The sequence below is a fragment of the Arachis hypogaea genome, chromosome 18 (genome assembly GCF_003086295.3).
Source record: "Arachis hypogaea cultivar Tifrunner chromosome 18, arahy.Tifrunner.gnm2.J5K5, whole genome shotgun sequence".
NCBI classification, from domain to species: Eukaryota; Viridiplantae; Streptophyta; class Magnoliopsida; order Fabales; family Fabaceae; genus Arachis; species Arachis hypogaea.
In genome coordinates this window covers 18,243,997-18,268,107 of record NC_092053.1, presented here as the reverse complement: position 1 = coordinate 18,268,107, position 24,111 = coordinate 18,243,997, and the positions used below count along the sequence as shown (strand labels likewise).

The 24,111-nt window shown below is 32.5% G+C and overlaps 4 protein-coding genes across 8 annotated transcripts; 3 read left to right on the top strand and 1 right to left on the bottom strand.

The window, feature by feature from the left end:
- Positions 1–250: 250 nt before the first annotated feature.
- LOC112769120 (G-type lectin S-receptor-like serine/threonine-protein kinase At4g27290) lies at positions 251–4,128 on the top strand. Of its 2 annotated transcripts, none has more exons than XM_025813533.2 (7): positions 251–1,737; positions 2,269–2,391; positions 2,482–2,633; positions 2,734–2,944; positions 3,033–3,270; positions 3,361–3,511; positions 3,714–4,128. In XM_025813533.2, exons 1-7 carry the CDS (start codon positions 417–419, stop codon positions 4,023–4,025), a joined length of 2,508 nt encoding a protein of 835 aa, XP_025669318.1. In that variant the 5' UTR covers positions 251–416; the 3' UTR covers positions 4,026–4,128. The 2 variants fall into 2 exon arrangements, with proteins under 2 accessions (XP_025669318.1, XP_025669317.1); XM_025813532.2 differs by having other exon boundaries at positions 2,473–2,633.
- Positions 4,129–13,975: 9,847 nt separating this feature from the next.
- Positions 13,976–16,077, bottom strand: LOC112769687 (uncharacterized). The gene is made up of 2 exons (XM_072225892.1): positions 14,617–16,077; positions 13,976–14,296 (listed from the first exon to the last, which is right to left on the bottom strand). Exons 1-2 carry the CDS (start codon positions 15,404–15,406, stop codon positions 14,262–14,264), a joined length of 825 nt encoding a protein of 274 aa, XP_072081993.1. The 5' UTR covers positions 15,407–16,077; the 3' UTR covers positions 13,976–14,261.
- A 531-nt stretch (positions 16,078–16,608) lies between these two features.
- On the top strand, positions 16,609–19,225 carry LOC112769124 (G-type lectin S-receptor-like serine/threonine-protein kinase SD1-1). Its single transcript, XM_025813540.3, has 7 exons — positions 16,609–17,190; positions 17,447–17,578; positions 17,741–17,904; positions 17,999–18,209; positions 18,318–18,555; positions 18,658–18,811; positions 18,897–19,225. Exons 1-7 carry the CDS (start codon positions 16,689–16,691, stop codon positions 19,182–19,184), a joined length of 1,689 nt encoding a protein of 562 aa, XP_025669325.1. The 5' UTR covers positions 16,609–16,688; the 3' UTR covers positions 19,185–19,225.
- A 1,098-nt stretch (positions 19,226–20,323) lies between these two features.
- Positions 20,324–23,730, top strand: LOC112769122 (G-type lectin S-receptor-like serine/threonine-protein kinase At4g27290). Of its 4 annotated transcripts, none has more exons than XM_025813536.3 (7): positions 20,324–21,859; positions 21,968–22,090; positions 22,178–22,317; positions 22,404–22,614; positions 22,719–22,959; positions 23,050–23,197; positions 23,292–23,730. In XM_025813536.3, exons 1-7 carry the CDS (start codon positions 20,596–20,598, stop codon positions 23,580–23,582), a joined length of 2,418 nt encoding a protein of 805 aa, XP_025669321.1. In that variant the 5' UTR covers positions 20,324–20,595; the 3' UTR covers positions 23,583–23,730. The 4 variants fall into 4 exon arrangements, with proteins under 4 accessions (XP_025669321.1, XP_025669322.1, XP_072081990.1 ...); XM_025813537.3 differs by having other exon boundaries at positions 20,420–21,859; positions 22,722–22,959; XM_072225889.1 differs by having other exon boundaries at positions 20,438–21,859; positions 22,169–22,317; positions 22,722–22,959.
- The last annotated feature ends 381 nt before the right edge of the window (positions 23,731–24,111 follow it).

Genomic DNA, 24,111 nt, shown 5'->3' with positions numbered 1-24,111 from the left:
TACAATTTTGTATTTATGTGAACAAACACAGCTTTAATCATCAACTTAATTTTTTTAATTTAATTTTATTAATCTAATAATCCAATGACATACTTTTAAATATTAATGATTATTTTTAATATTTTTCTAAAATATATCTTAGAATATAAAATATATATTAAAAATAAATTTAATAATACATGTAATTCATAAATAAATACATAATAATTGATTTTAATAGTTGAGTATAGTATATAAACAACACTTTGAAGTTGATAGGAAGACTAATATTACTATAGGAAGGAATAGTATTCCAATTTACAGAAATGTAAGGTCCTTTTCTGGGACCATAACATACGTCTTAAAATATGATCAACCTTGTTGGAAGGTTGGTAATCGCTTAAAATATGAACACCCATTCATAGCGGGCACATACAATGGCAAACTCTTTCTTTAATATGCCAATTTCCGTCATCACTTTCTTCTTCTTCTTCTTCTACCTCCTTCTCTTTACCATCCCCAAAACCACTGCTGCAAACCACACCATATCTCACTCCCAGTCTCTAACCGAAAACCAAACCTTACTTTCCATCAACACAACCTTCCAACTTGGTTTCTTCACTCCTAACAACTCTAAAAACCGCTACCTCGGCATATGGTACAACAATCTCCCGGTTCAAACCGTGGTATGGGTCGCGAACCGAGAGAAACCAATCACAACAAACATCCCTTCTGTTTTGAAGATAAACACCACACAAAACAGCACCACACTTGTCGTCCTCCAGAACAACTCTGTTATATGGTCTACACCGCCGTCGAGACGCGCTTCCAATCCGGTTCTTCAGCTACTGGACTCAGGGAACCTTGTTTTGAGAGAACAAGATGATAAAACTGAAAAGAACTATTTATGGCAGAGTTTTGATTACCCTTCTGACACGCTTCTTTCAGGGATGAAGCTAGGGAAGAACTTGAAAACCGGCCTGGATCGACGCGTGACCGTGTGGAAAACCGTGGATGATCCTTCACTGGGAAACTTAACTTGGATGATGGAAGTTACAACCTGGCCACATCCAATACAAACAACAGGATCAAAGAAACAATTCGACAGTGGACCGTGGAATGGATTGGTCTACAGCAGCATGCCAACCAGAGTTCGCCAACCAACTTTCGATTATGTCTATGTCTCCAATGAGGATGAAGTTTACTTCATGTTCCATCTTGTTAACAACTCTGTTCCAACAAGAATGGTGCTGGATGCAACTTCTTACAAGCGTCAGTACTCGGTTTGGGACTACGGTTCGCAAGAATGGAAGGCTTATAACTCGCTGCCGCGAGATTTTTGCGAGCAATACGGCGTTTGCGGCCCCAATGGGAACTGTGATTTGTCAAAGTTGCCTGCTCAGGCATGTGATTGTTTGAGAGGGTTTAGGCCCAAGTCGCCGGAAGAATGGAATCGACAGAACCGCTCTGACGGTTGCTTGCGTGACAAGCCACTGAATTGCGGAGGTGATAAGTTTGTGAAGTATGAAAAGATGAAAGTGCCTGATACTGTGAATTGTTGGTACCTGAATGAGAGCATGAATCTTGATGAGTGCAGAACGAAATGTTTGGGGAATTGTTCTTGTGTGGCTTATACGAATTCGGATATTAGAGGTGAAGGTAGTGGTTGTGCTTTGTGGTCTGGTGATCTTTACGATTTGAGGATTTTACCAGATGCAGGCCAAGATTTGTACATTAGAGTGCCAGCTTCAGAGTTAGGTATGCCATTAATTTTAGCTTTTAATTTTATGGACTAACATCTTTGCTGTTTCTATTATATAAATGCTTCTTTGATTATCTCCTTTGAAGGTTAGGTGCGTGCGTGCTCTTAATAAATGGTTGACTTGACTCTTGATAAGTAGTTACAATTTAAAATTTACAAATTACTGGTACTGCTTAGATACTTGTGGGTATTTATTAATGTTACAACGAAAGAAATTATTTAATCAAGTCTTACAATCAAAAGTATTTTTGCTGAAATATTATTTGAGCTATGTGTACTTTATGATCCAGTTACATTTATACTTACGGTTATATATATAATACATATTCTCATGTCCATTTAGCTTACGTTTTGCAAGATCTTTGTACCCAACATAAATTGTCTCACTGTTAGGACTAGGGTGTGTTTGATTTTATACAAACAATGAGGTCCATGGTTTAATCTTGAACTATGCTACATGGTTTCTGGCATTCTCACTGTCTCATGAATAAATGTTTGTGTTCTCTGCTGACAATAAACCATTGAAGATTCAAACAATGGACGAAAGGTCAAGATAGGAGTTGGAGTTGGAGTCTCAGTTGGCGTATTATGTGGCCTTCTCTTAGCATTCTGTTTGATATGGAAAAGGCGAAAAAGGGCCACTCTGAAAGGTAAGAGTTCTCTGCTTTTCTTGAGCATAAAGTAACTTCTTGCATTGTTATAATTAAGATTAATTAATAACTTGTCTTAAGATCATGTAGAGACTAATGCAGCATTAAAGGATCAGTCCAAGGAAGAACAAGAGGAAGATCCAGAGGTTCCATTATATGACCTATCAGTTATAGCTTCTTCCACTGATAACTTTTCAGACAAAAATAAGCTTGGAGAAGGTGGTTTTGGACCTGTGTTTAAGGTAATTTGACATATTAAGCCACTTTTCTTTTTAACAATCTTAGAATAACAAATGAAATTCTCTTGTGTCTCTTACAATATTTGAAATTGATAAATGGCAGGGAACATTAGAAAATGGGCAAAGAATTGCAGTTAAGAGACTTTCAGTTAGTTCCGGACAAGGGATCAAGGAATTTAAGAATGAAATTGCCTTGATAGCCAAACTTCAGCATCGTAATCTTGTAAAGCTTCATGGATATTGCATTCAAAATGAAGAGAAATTACTTATATACGAATATATGCCTAATAAAAGTTTGGATTTCTTTATATTTGGTAAGAAATCTAGATTCCAGATTCATGTTAAAATTGTCCTCTTTATTTGGATTTGTGGCAATATTAACTTGTGTTTATATCTTACTAGATCAAACACAAAGAACAGTATTGGATTGGCCAAGACGATTTCATATAATTTGTGGCATTGCAAGAGGTCTTCTTTATCTTCATCAAGATTCAAGACTTAGAATAATTCATAGAGATCTTAAAGCAAGTAATGTTTTACTAGACGATGAGATGAATCCTAAAATATCAGACTTTGGATTAGCTAGAATTTTGGGAGGAGACCAAACTGCAGATTCTACACGTCGGGTGGTTGGAACTTAGTAAGATCTTTTAACATTTCTTGACTTTCACTATATAGTTTAGAATATTTTAACAACGGTCTTTGATTGTCATCTTATATTGTTTGTTAGTGGATACATAGCACCAGAATACGCGATAGATGGAAACTTCTCAATAAAATCAGACGTATTTAGCTTTGGTGTTTTGCTGTTGGAGATAATATCAGGAAGGAAAAACAGAGGAGAACACAATCAAAAAGAAAGTACAAGCCTTATTGGACATGTATGTACAAAATATATTATTGTTATTATTTCCTTTTTTGTTTACTATCGCTTTCAATTAACAATGCAATAGAAGAACTTGGCTGTAAACTTTTGAACTATAGGACTAGTAGCAATTTAACTGCAATAATATACTGTTATAACTTCTGTATTTTACCATCATTATGAATTAATGACACATAATTTGATGTGTTCTTTTATAGGCATGGAATTTATGGATACAAGAGAGGCCATTGGACTTGGTTGGTGAATACCTGAAAGAATCTTGTAATGCTTCTGAAGCATTGCGTTGCATTCATATTAGTTTCCTGTGTCTGCAGCAGCATCCACATGACAGGCCAGAGATGTCATCTGTAATTTTGATGTTGGGTAGTGAAATTGGTTTGCCTAAGCCAAAACAACCGGCTCTATTTGTTAGAGAATATTCTTCTTCTAATAAGGATTATTCTTCATCAAATAAGAGTAATTTAGCTTCTGTCAATGAATTAAGTATCTCCAATGTAGAAGCTCGTTAGGGAGTATATATATTGTGTAGCAAAATAAGAGCAGATTAAATGGCTTTGTACTGTAACGATGACCAGTTAATTTCGGTGTTATGTAATTTCCTTCCTTTCCTTCTTTCTTTCTTTCAAAAAGTTTTGATAACCTTTTCGTTCTTCTAAAATTCGTGACGCTAGTTTATTATTATTATTATTATTATTGGTGGCTACTCCAATGAAGATTTAATGATTGTCATCATGTGAAGATATATTATTTTGACCATTGGATGATAGATTGTAAGGCTTGATTTTATTTGAAATAAAAATGTTACCTTTATTTAAAGTGTTGCAAAATAAATAAATTACACTTTTTAAACAAATATCATCATGAAAAGATGTTTTTGGCATCTTCATGAAAGTAGCTGCCTTATTATTATACGTATACAAATACAAAAATCTAAAAACTGAAAAAACAATCTCATTCTCACTCATTCACACACGCTCCTCCTCTCTCATACCTCTAAGTCACACGCGCCAAATTACCTCCTCCTCCACTCTTCTTCCTGTCACACCCGCTACCATCTTCATCTTTTCTACTTCTGCATTTTGATGAAGTACAATTTAGTGAGTTTTTTCTCTTTTCCCTTTGATTTCTGCATGTTATCATTCTTCTCTTTTGATTTTAGCTATTTCTTTTCTCCTAAATACCCAATTTCAAATTATATTCAGAACTGCAAAAAAGATCATAAAAAAGGCACCGCAACTAACAAGAAATTTTATTCAACATTGCATTGGTGGTGAGAGAGAGAAAGTATAATACAGTGCAAGAATGATGGTAGAAGAAGAAAAGGAAAGTTCTATAAAAATCAAAGTGCAGGTGTTAGAAATAAGAGACTAAATTGGAGAAAAGATTTGTGTATTATTAAGTGTATGTTTATTCAAGTTGTCTAGAATGATACAATATGAAAAGGTATTTATAGGTACTAAGAGAATCATAATTGATCCTAGTTATATTCTAACAGCAGCAAATGCAATTCTCTTAGGCAATGGCCTCTATTCGTTGATTTCAAGCTCAACGACTCTCCTGGATCTTGATGCCTTCTTGTAAGAGCCAATGAGTCCGGTAATTCCTAATACTAAAATTTATATATACTAGAGTGAGATGCCATGCAGTAAATTATTTATATTATAAATAGATTTTAATAAATACTATATTAAAAATATTTTAAAGAACATATTATAAATAAATTTTAAATTTATTTTTTAAAAAAAATATAGATTATTTATATTAGAATTATATAAAACTGTATTTTCATTTTTTTTTATTTTTCGATTTACATTAATTGTTACACTTTATTTTTTTTGTGTTTTTTTTGTTTGTAAATAATTAAAAAAATAATGAATGAGAATGAAAAACATATAAAAATATTAAATTAAATTTAAAAAATTTTTGACAATTAGTATGAGAGATTAAGAAATAAAGAGTCTTAATATATATAAGTGGTAGAATTTGAATATTTGTAACTGAAATTTTTTATAATAATTATTATTATGACACTTTTAATGTATGTTTATTGTATTTAATTAGTGCTTGATGTTTCAATTGAATAATAATAGATAAGAATTTTTTGTTTTAATTTTTTTAAAATATTTTACTAAATAGTAATTTATTGATTTTCATCTTTTGCCAAGTCATTAGAATTGCTGATGTGGCATCATTAGCAAAGAAAAGATGGCTTAAACTCATTGTGGAGAAAGTTAGTATCAGCTTTTATATATTATAAATAGATAGATTATAAATAGATAATTCTAAAATTTTGCCAAGTAAGCGATGGTGCTGACATGGCGTTAGTAGAAGAAGAGAAATAACTTAGAAGTAATGTGGGTAAACCTAATTTTGGTTGTGATTGTTGGACAGAACCGTTTAAAAAAGAGGAATACATAAACCTGTGCTACTTGCAATGAATTCACAATTAAAATGTTATTATTTATAACAAATAAATAGGGTTATTGAAAATGATATTGAACAACAGAATGAGAAGAGTAAACAGCAAAGTTGAAAATCTTTAGGAAGATACCTGGGACGAATTTACTACGTTGGCGGCTCCGAATGGTGACGTTGGTCTGAGACCCAGAATTGAGCTCCGACAGAAAACCGCAACAGGAGGAATGGAGTTTGCCCTGGTTTCTACAATTTATGCAATGCAATAAATAGGGCTATTGAAAATGATATTGAACAACAGAATGAGAAGAGTAAACGGCAAAGTTGAAAATCTTTAGGAAGATACCTGGGACGAATTTCCTACGTTGGCGGCGCCGAATGGTGACATTGGTCTGAGACCCAGAATCGAGCTCTGACAGGAAAACCGCAACAGGAGGAATGGAGTTTGCTCTGGTTTTTGCAATTTATGCAATGCGGCTCCGCCGGAGATGGACATCGTGATGGACAATTTGTTTTGAGAAAAAAACAATGGCTCATGAGACCGGAAGAGGATGGAGGAAATAGGATCTTGGTACGGAGAGGTGCCAAAAGAAAGAGGGTTTCGAAAAGTATGAAAAAGGTAATAAGCTCTTTGGTTTTCAGAGCTTTTTTTTTTGGGTAAATGTTAATTTGTGTTTTTGTTGTTTTAGAAATAAGGATTGATTTGGAAAAAGTTAAGTCGTTGGTTTTTATTGTGTTTTTTAGTTATTTTTTGTGTTTTTTTTTAATTTGAAAATAAAAGTTGATTTGGCAAGATTTGAATGGTGGATTCTAAAATTTTGCCAAGTAAACGATGGTGTTGATATGGCGTTAGTAGAAGAAGAGAAATAACTTAGAAGTAATGTGGGTAAACCTATGTACCTACTTTTATATATTAAGAATAGATAAATAGATAGATTTATAATATATAAATTTTAGTTAGTTATGGTGAACGAATATATGCTTTCTGAATTCAAATTAGTATAGACTCAGCATTAATGTTAAGAATTTGCCGAGAAGCAATAGCTTAAATAGCATAATCTTCTCATACTCAATTAAGAGGTTGCGAGTTCGAGTCTCCATATCTTCGGTAAAAAAAATGTTAAGAATTTGATTTGGAGGCAAGTTAAACTAAACTTGATAATGTCATTTCAATAGCTACATTAAAAGAGCTATGCATATCAAATATGAGAAATGTTTGTTGTCCTTTAACTTTTTTTTTGTGACTTAAATAAATTAAATAATAAAAAACAGGAAAAATAAAGGAACTGAATAGAATAACAGTCTCGTTTAAGATTATTTTTAAACTTCCTTCAAGGAGAATGAAGTTCTACATCATGAATTTGTAATCTTATCACCATCTTTGTCATGATGTCTGCCACTGTGTTTATATTTCTCGTAATCAAACGAAAGTCAACACGCCAATTCTAATGCATGATATTCCTTATTTTGAACACCAACGGATCAATAAACCCAAAACTATCTTGGTGATTAGTAACAAGATTAAACGCTTTCACACAATCTGTCTCACAAATAACATCTCGCTGACTCACACCCCAAGCTAAGAGATATTCTCTCAAAATAGCAAACAAATTCCCTTGAAAAATACTATTTTTCTCAATCATTCCCAAACATCCTATTTGCTAACTCTCATTACAATCTCCAATAATACAAGCAAAGCCAACACTATCACCCGAATCAAAATAACTAGCATCACAATTAATTTTAAAAGTACCAATGAATGAGGAATTCCAAAAACCATTTACAATAAAGGGAAGGGATGTATATTGTCTTTTAACTTTTAGTCTTTAGTCAATCTTTTTAAAAATTTATTATTATTTAATTAATTTAAATATTCATTTTTACATATTAATTGGTCAAAAAATTAAGAGAGTTATTTGTTTTTTATTTTTTTCTTTTCTAAAAGCTGAATAAAAAATAATATTTAAAGGATACCTAGTTGTAATAATTAAATATTATTGGAGGTTGGCTTTTTTTTGTGGTTGTTAGTGCTAGTTTGTTACTTTTTTGTTTTAGGTTATCAATATATTGCTGTATGATTAATTTTCAGAACAATATTTGATTGATTCAAGTTATTTAATATTTGTTACTCTTAAGTTAGTTTATATTCTTACACAATGAGATTTCAGATTTCTTGTATGTTAAAACTACTAATACTATATGTGAGGTTGAGAAAATACAAACTTAAACTTTGAGTATATATAATAATTTGGTTACAAATTGTTGCTCCTATAATAATTTGATTGATTTTATATTTGTTAGTCTTAAGTTAGTTTATATTCTTACACAATGAGATTTCTTGTATGTTGAAACTACTAATACTATATGTGAGGTTGAGAAAATACAAACTTAAACTTTGAGTATATATAATAATTTGGTTACAAATTGTTGCTCCGGTAATAATTTGATTGATTTTATGTTTAATTATACAGAATTATGTTTGATTATTGTCGAAATCACTCTAAATTCTAGTGTTTTTAGACAAGTTGTTTTGGAATTAGATGTCCCTAATTATACTTTTAAACTCTTTTCAAATTATGTTACAGAATCTGATTATAATCAAATGTGTTTAAGGTAATAATCAAACTTAAGAATTTAAATCAAAGTTTAAACTCATGTTATAATTAGATTATAATCAAACATGTTTTAAACTATTTATAAAATTCAGTTATAATCAAACACATTCAAGATAATAATCAAATTTAAAAATCTAAATTAAAGTTCAATGTTATATAATTAAATTATAATCAAATAGGACTTTTTTTTTAAAATAAAATAAAAAAAATTATTATTTCTCTAAACCTAATATTTCAACTTTAATTTCATAAATGTAATTTTTTTGTATTAGAGTGAGTTCGCTCAATCCCGGCTAACTTCTATAATTTTATAGAATTCGCCGCACTCCCGGCGAACTTCATCCAAATCTTCGAAAATTTCAATTTTTAAGCCATTAGCCCATTATCAGCATTTCCAACAGTATATAAAAATACACAAAAGTATACCGACAACAAACATGGCTTATTCAATATCGTCGGCACCAACGAGAAATACAAGTTGAGTTTGTACTTAGTGTTGTAAAGCCACTTTACTCCAATCGGCTTTTTATCTGCAAGTAAATCTGTCAGCTCCCATATGGCATTCTTTTCAATGACATGAACCTCCTCATCCATTACTTTCTTCCGGTTGTTATTCTAGAAACTTTTTCAAAGTTCAACGGCTCACAATTTAAAAATAGAGCAATTTTTTTTTTTTCGTTAGATAGATCATTATCATTGGTTGCTTCAATGTTTTTTCTTTAAAATTAACTTTGTTTGGAAAGAGATTCTACAAAAGCTTTTTTTTTCTTTTCTTTGGTACTTTGCACCTTAAACCTAGCCGTAACTCTTGGTATTTTGTCCTTAAGTTTGACTTGGCACAGAAAACACACACTCATAAAACCTTCAAAAATTCTAAAAATCCTAAAAAAATCATAAAAAACCGTATTTTTTAGGGTTTTATAAGATTTTTTAGAATTTTTACGGTCTTCCAGATTTTTTAGCGTATTTTAAAATTTTCTAGCATTTTTCAAACTTAGAGATCTTTATTTCAGTGTTGATGATTGTGATGAACAAGACTGTTTGAACATCAATTTCTTTGTGAATATCTTATTTGGTTTATAAAAGTATTATTCTTTACTATACAATTTAATTACTATACCATGATCGACCAAACACAAACAAAAAAAGAAAGTATGATATGTACTCTTATGTACTCCTATATACTCTGGAGACGATGATAATAGTTGCTATTATTAAAGTTTGCCGTCCGAGTCAGACAAACTCTATATAAATTATAGAGTTAGTCGGGGGTGCGCGAACTTGTAGTCCTACATGCCCAAGAAAAATGTACATTGTTTAATCAAATTATAATAAACAAAAAATACTATTCATATACGCCATTAATGTATTTGTGTATAAATATATCTGTTTAATTTATTTTTAATGTATGTTTATATTTTAACATGTATTTTATATTAATGAAATTTTGATGATTGATTTTAATAAACACGAAGTATAATTTATAATCAAATACAACAAAAAATAATAATTAAAATCTAAAATCCAAATCAAAGTTTAAATTCATACTATAATTGGATAATAATTAAATACACTTCAAATTATATTACAAAATCTAGTTAATTGTAATTGAAACGTTAAAAACTCAGTTTAATTATAATATGAAGTTCTTAGCATCTTTGAAGAAATGCATGATCAAGGAATTTAATATGATAATATAAGATTTGCAAGTTCAATTAGTGCATGAGCAGGTATTCAAGGTCTTAATCAAGGACAGCAAATTCATGAACAGTTGTATCTCTGGTTATTTTGATTTTTCAATTGGTAATGCATTTATTAGTTTTTATGCTAGGAGTGGTGAAGTACTAGAAGAAAAGAGAAGAAGAAAATACACAGTATAAAGTACAAACATGCCAAAATAATTATACCGAATCAAACTTTGAGATGGAAAAGTATAGTATAGATACTCATTTGCTTTTTTTGGTATCGTCATCTAGATGGAAAATACATCATCTTAATATACCAATTCCTAGATAAGAGAAGAATATTTAGCCCTAATTATAATATATACAGTCCCCACTCCAGAACATATACACATAGCATAAGAGTCAACAGAGTTGGTCTAACTTTGAACTATGAATTTTCCAATCACTACACTTTCTTTTACCACCATTTCAATGGAAAATTTACACTTTTGGCACTATGTTACCCTACTTTCACTACTATTCCGATCCTACTAACAAATAAAGATTTAAAAATTCTTACCAAGCTTTCTACATTTCTTTTATGTATTGATATGTTCTTACTCGTTCAATCTTCTTAAATAACCGAGTGTAAAACTATCAACGTCTTATATATGGCCTCAACCACTACCCCCAAATTAATGTAAGTATTATGTATGTTTTTCAACAACTAAATTTATGGTATAAAATTGAAATTTAATTAATTTGGAAATAATGGATCAAGAAAGTTATTCACCAATTTGATCCAATAAGGTTCGGTCTTGTCTTATCAAGCTTCCTTTCACACTTAATCATCTTGAACTCTGATGAAATCCGTCCAGAGCTGCAGATTTCTTAGTGAAAAGCAAGCTAAAGAAGAGAGAAATATATCTTTTGTATTAATAAAAAATTACTTGATTACAGAGATAAAAGATACAGCTATATATAGCCAAAAAAAAAAAAAAAATTATACTAGTTATCTCTTCATATTCCATTATACAGCTGTGATCAACTAATGTCACACAATACCCAATAAAAGAGAGAACCAGTAATATTCATACATTAATAGCCTGTCTTAAGCTAGGAGTGTACAAATTATACATTCCAAGCTTACTACATAACTCTTCAAAAGGACCTGGTGGAAGTGCCTTTGTAAGGACATCAGCAAGTTGTTCTCTTGATGGAATTGGCATGAGTTTTAAAGAACCGTCTTGAACTTTTTCTCTAACTTTGTGACAATCAATCTCAATGTGTTTTGTCCTTTTATTAAATACTGGGTTAGTCGCAATATATCTAGCAGATTGGTTGTCACAAAATAGTGTCATAGGACCTGGTAACTTGATTTTGAAGTCATTCAAGATGTACATCAGCCAAATTCCTTGTTGTTTTTTAACTTTTCCAGGACACCAAAGATCTTCCAAGAAAGAAGCAATATCCGGACACTGATCTTCGGGTATTCGGACATGTACCCCAATCAGAATCTGAAAAACCACGGAGGGACAAGTTACAAATAGACTCAAAAAGTAATCCTTATCCAGGAGCTCTTTTCAAGTATTTCAACACATGTAAGGCTGCTTTGAAGTGCTCATCTGTAGAACAATCTAAAAATTGACTTAACTTGCTAACAGCAAAGCTTATGTCAGGCCTGGTATTAGTGAGGTATATCAACCTTCCAACGAGTCTTCTATATGGCTTAGCATAATCCAACAATGTTCGTGATGACTTTGAGAGATGAATTGAATAATTCGTAGGTGTGCTGGCTGGTTTTGAATCTAATAATCTATACTCTTTTAGGAGATCAAAAGTATACTTCTTTTGATATAAAGCTATTTCCCTTTTCCTCCTTGCAACTTCCATGCCCAAGAAAAATTTTAGTTCGCCTAAATCTTTGATTTTGAACAAAGTGTCGAATTTCATCTTCACATGTTGGATCTCTTCTATGTCATCTCCCGCTAGAACTAAATCATCCACATAAACAAGAATAGAAGTGAAACATATTGGAGAAGATTTGGTGAAAAGAGAATGATCTGTCTTTGATTGTGAGTAACCTGAAGCAATCAAGACAGAGCATAACTTGGAGTTCCACTGGCGACTTGCTTGCTTAAGGCCATATAAGGATCGTTCCAGATTGCAAACCATTCCTGGCTGTGCATTTAAACCAGGGGGCAACTTCATATAGACTTCTTCAGGTAGATCACCATGAAGAAAAGCAGTGGTCACATCTAATTGATGAATAAACCAGTTCTTATTGGCTGCAATTGCTAAGAGTACACGAAGGATAGTCATTTTGATTACAGGACTAAAAGTATCAAAATAGTCATACCCTTGTGTTTGAGTGAAGCCCTTGGCCACAAGCCTTGCTTTGTGTCTCTCTATAGTACCATTAGAGTTATACTTGGTTTTAAAAATCCATTTACATCCGATTGCATGCTTCCCTTTCGGTAGAGTAGTAAGTTTCCAGGTCTTGCTTTCCTCCAATGCTTGAAGCTCAGCTTTGATTGCTTTCTGCCAACAATCACTCAGAATAGCCTGCTCATGGTTTCTTGGCTCTGGATTTGTGAAAATTGTAATGGAAAGTGCTTTGTGTGATTGTGACAGGGAATTGTAACTCAAATAATTGGAAAGAGGATACCTTTTTGTGATTGATGATTGGATCATGCTATCAGAGACAGTGGTTTGCATACATTCATAATCATCAAGGTATCTTGGCTTGTGTCTTTCTCTAAGAGATCTTCTTAGTGAAGGAGGTGGATTAATACGAGTGGGTTGAGAATTGGATGAATTTTCATCATATGATGGTGTAGTACATGATGCTGGTGCTACTGGTAAACTCAAAGACATGGGTAAGGTTGGCTGTGGTTGAACATCAATAGTGTTGGAAGGAGTATTTGGTAAAGTATGTTGAATGGGATGTAAATCTAAGGTATGGAAAGATAATGTGCTGCTATCAAAGACATTTATAGGATCATGATTATGTAATGTAGGTTTAGTGTCTTGATTAGAATTGGAAACATATTCAAATCGATGAGAAACTTGATTATCCTTATATGGAAAGAAATTTTCATAAAAAATTACATTTCTAGATATGAAAAATTGTTTGTTATTTATGTCCATCAAAAGATATCATTTTGTTCCTGTTTTAAAGCCAAGAAAAATGCATTTTCTTCCTCTTTTATCCAATTTCTTTCTATTTGCAACTAAAGTTGAAGCAAATGCAAGACATCTAAAGATTTTGAAGTGTTGAATGTTTGGCATTTTACCAAAAAAAATCTGATAAGGACTTTTATTATTAATAGATGAATTAGGCACTCTATTGAGAATATGTACAGCATGTCTCCAAAAAATTTTAGGAAGATGAGCCTTAAAAATGAGTGCTCTAGCAATATTTAAAATATCTTGATGTTTTCGTTCTACAACTTCATTTTGTTGAGGTGTCTCAACACATGAAGTCTGATGAACTATTTCTTGTTTTTCATAAAAAGAATTCATGATAAATTCAGCTCCATCATCAGTTCTGATATTTTTTATTTTTGTTTGAAATTGAGTTTCAATTAGTTGCACAAATTGTTGAATAAAAAAATAAGTTTCACTTTTATTTTTTATAAAAAATACCCAAGTGAACCTGCTTTTATCTTCTACTATTGTTAAAAAATATTTATGACCAGCAAAAGATGGAGTAGAAATAGGTCCCCAAATATTCATGTGCACTAAATCAAATAAATTGACAGATTTTGTTTGACTCAAAGGAAAAGGCAATCTTCTTTGTTTTGCATAATGACATGGTTCACAAGGTTCATCTTTTAATGGACATACAATAAAAGGATAATTCTTTTTCATTTCTTGTAACCTATCAATTGAAACATGTCCTAACCTACAATGTCAAGTTTCATGATTTATAGTATATGTGACAGCAGCAACACTAACTGAATTGCTGGTGTTGACTAGTTCTCTATTCTTTGCTCCTAAGTTGACATAAATTGCATCTGTATTGAAGATATACAAGCCACCTCTTTGTCTAGCATGACCAATCATCTTCAAGAAAAGATTGTCCTGTATCTCACAATGTGTATTGTTAAATAAAAATTGACAAGGTAAAAAATCAGTTGCTTCAGACACAGATATGAGATTAAAATTGAAAGAGGGCACATATAACACATTTGTAAGGTAAAAATCACGGGTTAAAATTATAGTTCCACTAATTGTTGCTGTGGTCTCAGTTCCATTTGGACATTTGATTAACATAGGATCTATTGTGTGATGAGAGTGAAAAGTATCAAGAGAAAAAGTAACATGTGCAGTGGCACCAGTGTCAATTATCCAGTCATGTGTGTGCAAAGGAATGTGAGAAACTGATAAAATATGGTATATACCTGCTGAAGGAGCTATCATTGTGTTTATGGCTTGTGTTTGAAGAGAACTATGAGCAGGATCACCTTTATGTTGTTGGAATAGAGAAATCAATGCTTGTTTTTTATCTTCGAAAAACAAGTTGTCTAGGCTTTTACTATTCTCCTCTTGAGTTGAATGCACATCAGTCACGTTGCCATCTACACATATTTTTTCAGCAACAATCATATTGTTCACATTTGCTACTCCAAATTTCTTTTGCAAATGAGGAGGAAATCCATGCTTATGGTAGCAAGTCTCTATGGTGTGTCCAGCCTTTCCGCAATAAGAACAACTTCTCATCATTTCTCTTCCACTACTAACTCTGCCTCGGCCTCGGTCACGTCCACCTCTGCCACCTCGATTTGTGATACTAGAATTTGCATTCAAGGTCATACCAAATTCTCTGTTGTTTTCATTACCAGTTCCTCCAATATTGACAACATTAACTAGCATCCTTTCTTCACTTTGATCTGAGTTGCTTAATTGTCTTTCTTGTTGCAAAAGTAAAGAATAGATGGAATTCACACTGGACAGTGGCACCATCAACATAATCTGTGATTTTACTGTTGTATACTGATCATTTAACCCTCTCAAAATTCTAACAGCATGTTCTTGGTCTCTATATTCTCTGATGATCTTCAGTCCACATGAGCATGATGCTCCACAGTCACAGGATGGAATTTGTTTGAACTCATCAAGTTCTTCCCAAATTCCCTTAAATTTAGTGAAATATGTAGTGATGGATAGATCTCCCTGCTTCATCGCAAACATCTCTTCTTGAAGATCAACTATCCGAAATAAATCACCTTCATAGAATCTGTGCTTGAGATCATTCCAGAGTTCCGAGGCCACGTTACACCAAAGAACACTCTGAAGAATCTCCGTGCTTAGGGAAGAATGCAACCACGATAGTACAAATGTGTTGCATCTGTCCCAAACTTCATAGGTTGAGTCAGTTTTTCAGGTTTCAGAATGCTTCCATCAATGAATCCCAACTTGTTCTTTGATTTGATGGATAGCCAAACTGATCTCGCCCATGAGTGATAATTTCGAGTTGTAAAAGGAGTTTGAGTTAGTGATAAACCTGGGCTTTCATTTGGATGGAGGTAGAAGGGACTTGTCTGGTCTTGAATCGAGTTCAATGTTGATCTTTCTACTTGCGTTTGAAGGCTGGCAAGTTGATTCATCAATTTTGTGAGATTTTGTAAATCACTCACTAAAAATGTTTGTGGTTGCAAATTTTCTGGATTATCTACTCCAGCTTCTCGATCTACTATGGATGTTGCAGAAGGAAGGGTAAAGTTCACAATCCTTGCTTAACAATATTTGCAGCTCTTCCATGCTCACCGCACCATGATGAAATCTGTGAACTGCAGATTTCTTAGTGAAAAGCAAGCTAAAGAAGAAAGAAATGTGTCTTTTGCATTAATGATAAATTATTTGATTACAGAGATAAAAGATACAGCTATATATAGCCAAAAAGAAAGAAAAAAAGAAAAATAAAAAAATAAAAATTATACTAGCTATCTCTTCATATTCTATTATACATCTGTGATCAACTAATGTCACACAATACCTAATAAAATCCAATAAAAGAGAGAGTACTTAGGAGTACCAGTAATATTCATACATTAATAAACTCCAAAAGATTATAGGTTACTTAATCACCAAGAATGAGTCTTGATCAGGTGTACTCTTCTCCAGTCATGTAATTATTAACAAGAGTGGAGGGGATTATAAATTTAGTGCCAATTGTAAGCATGCATGTGAATGGGTAATTTGAAAATAAAATATTAGATGAAATGAATTTCATGGACCAATCATAACAATATGTGTAAACAAACAAATATAGTTTAATTTGAATACGTCAATGAAATTAGTCAACATCAAATAACGTCGGTTTGACTTTAAAGGCCAGACATAGATTGATAGATAGAATATAAAACTGTTTAGTATGCCTGGTTTATGTTCAATTTGGAAATTTTTCTTGATATTTTTGCCCCGTATATGATTATTTCCAAAAGGTTGAAAAAGCACTGTAACAATTACACTGATGGAAAATTTTCTTATTATTTTTCTTGTTCTTGTTTCCTACACCTACATGTTTGTGGAAGCTTCTTCCTCTAATTCTTCATCTTCTGGGTTAAATAAAAATGATAGCACCACCATATGTGACCAATACAGTAGAGTGTGTGGACCAAACGGGAACTGCGATGAGGCAAAAACTTGTGTTTGCTTGGATGGTTTCACTCCTAAGTCCCCAACTGATTATGCTTATTACTTGAACTTTACACAGGGATGTGTGAGAAACAAACCTTTGAATTGTAGCACTGATGTGTTTGTTAGATATTCTTCTCTTAAAGAACCAAGTGGTGGTTATTCTCTGTCCAACCAACAGGATTGCATGGGAAAATGCAAGAGCAACTGTTCTTGTATGGCGTATAGCGTAATTTTGGGTGGATGCAAATTGTGGAATGGTGATTTGTTTGATGTTAGGTTGGTCAAGCAAGGTGGACAAGATCTTTATATTCGAATGGCAGTTTCAGAGGAACAAGGTACTGCGTCGTCTTCTTTTTAATTATGGTTTATGAACAAAAAATAATCAACTAATATTCCACTTTATTTTTAAATTTTTCTTTTCTTTCTTTTGATCTTTTCTCATGAACTATTTAATTTTGTTGATCGATTATTCATTTTAAAAAGGTTATTAGCTAGATGTAATAACTATATAATTATAGAGTTATATTTATATTAAATAAAATAACTTTATGTTATTGTCTTTCTAGTATTATAGTATTTAGAATGATGCAGAGAAGTCAGGAGGGAGAAAACATGGACGAAAGGAGGGAGCGGTGGTTGGAATAGTTGTCGGGAGCATTATTGTGATTTTCATGATAATCATTGCTTCATGGTACATGCTTAGGAAAAAAACAGCATCAAAAGGTACATACATTGATGTGAATATAATGGGAACAATGGACATGCTGCTCACTTCATTGCCTAAATTGAATTGCCATTTTTTTTTAATCAATTCTTAGAGGATACATTGTTAGTGGCATTCCCAAATACACTCTAATTGTCCTCTTTTATTTCCTTAATACATAGCATTGGAACATTTAAGGATTGATGAGCTTGTTACTCATCACACCAATGTACAAAAGGAAGATATGGGGCTTCCATTATTTGATCTATCAACAATAGCAATGGCCACTAATAATTTCTCCCCCAACAATAAACTTGGAGAAGGTGGTTTTGGACCTGTATACAAGGTTAGTTTTTTAGATATGCTCCTAAATTATGTTTTAAAGGACAATTAATACGTCTGCAACTAAGAAATTTTACTTTTGATGTACTGTTATTTAGGGTATATTAGAAGATGGACAGCAAATTGCTGTCAAGAGGCTTTCAAGTAGTTCTGGCCAGGGTTTAAATGAATTCAAAACCGAAGTAAAGCTAATAGCTAGACTTCAACACCGTAATCTTGTAAAGCTTTTCGGATGTTGCATTCAAGAAGAGGAGAAATTACTAATATACGAATACATGCCTAATAAAAGCTTGGACTATTTTATTTTTGGTTTGTATCCATTAAAATACTTTTGTTAGCTAAATCTCTGGTTAGTAGACTTGTAACTCCTTTATGATGATATTTTACTTACTACAATACTGTTGCATGTTATGACAGATCAAGAACGAAGGAGTACTTTAGATTGGTCCAAGCGCTTTAACATTATTAGCGGAATTGCTAAAGGCTTATTGTATCTTCAACAAGATTCAAGGTTAAGGATTATACATAGAGATCTTAAAACAAGTAATATTTTATTAGACACCAAGATGGAACCCAAAATATCAGATTTTGGTCTAGCTAGAAGTTTTGGAGGCGATCAAAGTAAAGCAAATACAAGGAGAATCGTCGGAACTTTGTAAGTCATATCCATATTTAATTTTTTCTCTTTGAATCACAATAAGAAGATACTCCTAGTAATATTATTGTTCTAATTATCTTTTTTGATATATATTTCTAGCGGATACATGGCTCCAGAATACGCTGTTAATGGACTGTTTTCGATAAAATCTGACGTCTTTAGCTTTGGCATTTTATTACTTGAGATAGTATCTGGAAAGAGAAATAGAAGATTATTTTATGCAAGTGACAATGATGAAAGCTTGTATGAAAACGTAAGTGTGTTGCAATTTTAAGTTTAATATTCTTAACTGATGAATGGAATAAATAACACGGTTGATATATGTGTGTTTAATATAGGCGTGGGATTTATGGAAGCAAGGAAGGTCACTGGAGTTGGTGGATGAATGCCTCAAAGATTCATGGAATTTGAGTGAAGTACAACGTTGTATTCACATTGGCCTCCTATGTGCACAGCAATATCCACATGATAGGCCAACAATGTCTTCTGTGGTTTTAATGTTGGGAAGCGAAGTTGATTTGCCTCAACCCAAAGCTCCTACATTTATCTTTTGTGAACCTTTTGATGGTTCCAGTTCCAGTACTTGTAAAAACGAATTAAGCATTACAGAGATGGAAGCTCGGTAACAAAAATTATATGAAAGAATTTTTTTTTTCTTTTCTAAGTCAACATGGATTTTATTAGGGTAAAATTTTCTCAAAAATTATTATTGGACTTGTCACTATTTTGAAACTATTATCAATAATATGCCACTGTGAAACAAAAGAAATTGAAGAAAATTGAATTACTCTGCGAAAAGTTCACAACACTAACTTAAAATTTTCATTGATAAAAAACTATAAGATTGCGTTTAGAAAGGAGATTGAGATCGAAAGATTAAGATTGAAAACAAAGATTTAGAGACTGACTAAATTAAGTCTGGTATAAAATATATTGACGGAAATGATATCTCATTATTATATTTAGTACATGTTTGGGCGCCATTATTTTGTTAAAAAAAGATCTTTTTTCATTGAAAAAAGATCTTTTTTTTATTTTTTAGCATGTTTGGCAAATTTCTAGTAGTAAAAGTAAAAGCACTAGTAAAATCAAAAAAAGATCTTTTTTGAGAAGTTGTAATTTACATCTTTTTTTAAAAGATCTTTTTTCTTTAAAAAAAAGATGTTTTTCATGTAATAAATAAACAAAAAAGTACTTTTATATTGTTATACCCAAACATAATTGATAGATAAAAAGATCTTTTTGTATGAGATATCCAAACATAAAATTACTTTTACTTCTCCATAAGATCTTTTAAAAAAAGATAACTCGAAAAAAGATCTTTTCTTAAAAGCTCACCCAAACAAGCCCTTAGTTTAAGATAAATATGGAAATTGAATAGTAAATTTAGAATTTGAAAAGTTAAATGAAGATATTTTTTAAAAGAAATGTTATTAAAATTCAATGTCAATCTCAAAAAATTTTAATTCTATGAGTCCTCACTTTTTAAAAGTATTAAAAGGACTAAAATTTTGTGTCTCAGAATCAACATAATTTTTTATCACCAAAGTGCAATATTGAGTCTCTATCATATAATCTTATTGAAACAAAAGCTACCTAATTTGCCATAGTTTTTGTTTTAAAAAAAAAAACAATGAATTTAAGTATATGACCTTTTCTGTGCATCAAAATTGAATTATACTAAATATCTAACCACTAGAAACTTGTTTCATTTCTAAAACTAGAATGAAATAGAGCATAATTTGTGGTGATAATTTTGATTTGTGAACTGTAGTCAAGGTAATAGGAGACCCAACAGTAATCAATGCGTATACGCAATCACCTCTGTTAGCATTGACTCCAATAGCTACTAATCAACAGCAACACCAAGAATTAATACGCAGTCGAAGAAATCGTTGTTAAAATACCCACATATTATATGTGTTGAAGAAATATCATATGTCAAATCATTTTGTGATTAACGGTATATCAGTATATGTTATATTATCTCTTTTGAGCACCCTCGCAAATTAAAGGGGCCATCACAATTCACGAACAATGGGAAACTTCATTATTACTATTATACCAATTATCAGTTTCTACCTTCTTCTCTTTCAAATCTTCCAAACAATTGCAGAAACTGATACCATCACTCACTTCCAGTCTCTAAGTAAAAACCAGACCTTAGTTTCCAAGACCGGACAATTTGAGCTTGGTTTCTTCACTCTTGATAATTCCACCAACCGTTATTACCTTGGCATATGGTACAAAAATATCCCAGGTCAAACCATTGTATGGGTCGCAAACCGCGAAAAACCCGCCACCAAACCCAACTCTCTTCTATTGATCATAAACAACACAACAGAGAACACACTACTCCTTAGTCAAGACAACAATACTGTTCTATGGTCTGTGAGCGTATCAACAAAACCCAAGAATCCAATCCTGCAGCTCTTGGATTCAGGGAACCTTGTTCTGACGGAAGAAAAGAATTATCTATGGCAAAGCTTTGATTACCCTGGTGATACACTCTTGCCAGGGATGAAGCTTGGTAAGGATTTGAAGACTGGTTTGGATAGGCGCGTAACTGCGTGGAAGAATAACAAAGATCCTTCGCCAGGAACGTTAAATTGGGGAATGGATGTGACTAAGTGGCCAGAACCAATGCAGAGAATAGGATCAATGAAACAGTTCAACTCTGGACCGTGGATTGGAGTGGGTTATGGTAGCAAACCAACCATAAAGCGCCAAGCATTTTTCAGCTTAGTTTTTGTCTCCAATGAGGATGAAGTCTACTTCGCATTCCACCTTGATAACAACTCAGTTCCCGTGAGGATGGTGTTGGATCAAGCCACCTACAAGCGTCTGTATTTTGTTTGGATTGATTCTGACCAACAATGGCAGGTCTATGTTTCCCTGCCAAGAGACTCTTGCGAGCGATATAGTGTTTGTGGTCCTAATTCCAATTGTGATTGGAACACGTCCGCAGTTGATGCTTGTGCTTGTTTGAGAGGGTTCAGGCCTAACAGCGCAGGAGGTTGCTTGCGCGACAAGCTGCTACAATGTGAAAGTGATGAGTTTGTTAAGTATGAGAAGATGAAAGTGCCGGACACTGAGAATTGTTGGTACTTGAATCAGAGCATGAACCTTGTTGACTGCAGAGACAAATGCTTGAGGAATTGTTCCTGTGTTGCTTATGCGAATTCGGATATTAGAGGTGAAGGTAGTGGTTGTGCTTTGTGGTTTGGTGATCTTAATGACTTGAGGATTCTACCAGATGCAGGCCAAGATCTTTATATTAGAGTTCCTGCTTCAGAGTTAGGTATGTAATGCATTTACTTGGCCTTAAACTGCTCTTAATCTTTCTTTAATCCTAAATTATGCCACATGGTTTAAACTATGTTTGTATTGTGACATTAAACCATTGAAGAGACAAACAACGGACGCAAGGTCAAAATAGGAGTTGCAGTTGGAGTCACAATTGGCGTATTATGTGGCCTTCTCTTAGTTTTGTGTTTGATATGGAAAAGAAGGAAAAGGGCCATTCTGAAAGGTAAGAATTATCTAATTTTCTTGAGCAATAAGTAAATTATTGAATCATAATTAAGAGTAATTATTAACTTGTCTTAAGATAATGTAGAGGCTATTGTAGCATTCGTGGATCATTCCGAGGAAGACACAGAGGTTCAATTCTATGACCTATCAGTTATAGCTTCTTCCACAGATAACTTTTCTGATAAAAACAAGCTTGGAGAAGGTGGTTTTGGACCTGTCTTCATGGTAATAGACATATTAAGCTACTTTTGTAAGAATCTTAGAATAGAAAATGAAAATTTTAAGGCTAAATTGCAATTGATAAATGGCAGGGAACATTGGAAAATGGACAAAGAATAGCAGTTAAGAGGCTTTCAACTGGTTCTGGACAAGGGGCCGAGGAATTTAAGAATGAAATTGCATTGATTGCTAAACTTCAGCATCGTAATCTTGTCAAACTAAAAGGATATTGCATTCAGAATGAAGAGAAATTACTTATATATGAATACATGCCTAATAAGAGTTTGGATTTCTTTATATTTGGTATGAACACTAAATTCTTTATATGCATATTTGAAATTGTTTAATAGTAGTTGTAAAACTTCTTACTTTGAATGTGGCAAATATTATCTTGCATGTAATATTAGTAGATCAAACACAAAGAATGCTTTTGGATTGGCCTACAAGATTCGATATAATATGTGGGATAGCGAGAGGCCTTCTTTATCTTCACCAAGATTCAAGACTTAGAATTATTCATAGAGATCTCAAAGCAAGTAATGTTTTACTTGACGATAAGATGAATCCAAAGATCTCAGATTTCGGTTTAGCTAGAATCTTGGGAGAAGACAAGACTGCAGAAATTACGCATCGCATTGTTGGAACATAGTAAGGATACTCAACATTTCTTGATTTCTAATATGTAGTTTAGCTATTATGTAAACTGCTTCTCATTTTAATCATATATTATTAAATTAGTGGATATATAGCACCGGAATATGCAATTGATGGAAACTGCTCAGTAAAATCAGACGTTTATAGCTTCGGTGTTCTCTTGTTGGAGATAGTATCAGGAAAGAAAAACACAGGAGGCCATGAAAAAGAAAATACAAACCTTACTGGATACGTAAGCACAACATATATTGTTATTATTTCTATTCTTACTGTCCATTGTGAATTAATGATATTATTGATTCTTAATTTGATTTTTTTTTTTTCAGGCATGGAATTTGTGGATGGAAGGGAGGCCTTTAGACTTGATTAGTGAAGACCTAAAAGAATCTTGCAATGGCTCTGAAGCATTGCGATGCATTCAAATTAGTTTTCTGTGTCTCCAACAGAATCCACATGAGAGACCAAGCATGTCATCTGTGGTTATGATGTTAGGTAGTGAAATTTGCTTGCCTCAGCCAAAACAACCAGCTCTTTTTGTTCGAGAATATTCTTCACCAAATAAGAGTAATTTATTTTCTACTAATGAATTAAGTATGTCCATTTTAGAACCACGTTAGAATTGCTTAAAAATTTGTAACATATATACTGCATATGTCTTAGCAAAATATGAACAGATTATTAAATGACTTGCTAATGTTAATTATGAGACAATCTGATAGTTAATTGTCATGTGTAATATTGTTATGAAGGGTGCTTGATTGATAATATCTTCTATAAGATTTTTGACATATTGGATAATAGAAGTGGGTCGAACCATAAGCGAACGTCACTCGTGAAGTTAATGATTTTTTTTAAAAAAAATCGGTATTATCAGTGGACATTTTCCTACTTTAAATCTTGGCTTTTATAAGGCAAATCTTAAATCAACAGTATATTAACAAGGCAAAAGCTACACCTTACTGAATTTTAAATTCAAGTTAAAATTTTCCTCTTGATTAGAATTTGTAGCACTATTAACTTGTGTTTATATCTTATTAGATTAAGGTTCAGTTTGGGTAAATAGATTAATTAAGCTCTTTTTGAAAAAAAAGCTTAAACAATAAATGACTATATTAAAAGTAGCTGATGTGTTTGAGTTTTTAATTC

Bases quoted from the DNA above. Each gene is read 5' to 3' on its own strand.
- LOC112769124 (XM_025813540.3), top strand. From the start codon at position 16,689: ATGGAAAATTTTCTTATTATTTTTCTTGTTCTTGTTTCCTACACCTAC. The intron at 17,579-17,740 runs GTACATACATTG...CTTAATACATAG, and splicing joins GAAAAAAACAGCATCAAAAG to CATTGGAACATTTAAGGATT. The intron at 18,812-18,896 runs GTAAGTGTGTTG...TGTTTAATATAG, and splicing joins ATGAAAGCTTGTATGAAAAC to GCGTGGGATTTATGGAAGCA.
- LOC112769120 (XM_025813532.2), top strand. From the start codon at position 417: ATGGCAAACTCTTTCTTTAATATGCCAATTTCCGTCATCACTTTCTTC. The intron at 1,738-2,268 runs GTATGCCATTAA...AAACCATTGAAG, and splicing joins AGTGCCAGCTTCAGAGTTAG to ATTCAAACAATGGACGAAAG. The intron at 3,512-3,713 runs GTATGTACAAAA...GTTCTTTTATAG, and splicing joins GTACAAGCCTTATTGGACAT to GCATGGAATTTATGGATACA.
- LOC112769122 (XM_072225888.1), top strand. From the start codon at position 20,596: ATGGGAAACTTCATTATTACTATTATACCAATTATCAGTTTCTACCTT. The intron at 21,860-21,967 runs GTATGTAATGCA...AAACCATTGAAG, and splicing joins AGTTCCTGCTTCAGAGTTAG to AGACAAACAACGGACGCAAG. The intron at 22,615-22,718 runs GTATGAACACTA...ATGTAATATTAG, and splicing joins TTTGGATTTCTTTATATTTG to TAGATCAAACACAAAGAATG.
- LOC112769687 (XM_072225892.1), bottom strand. From the start codon at position 15,406: ATGTTTGCGATGAAGCAGGGAGATCTATCCATCACTACATATTTCACT. The intron at 14,297-14,616 runs GTATATACCATA...TGTGAGATACAG, and splicing joins AATGATAGCTCCTTCAGCAG to GACAATCTTTTCTTGAAGAT.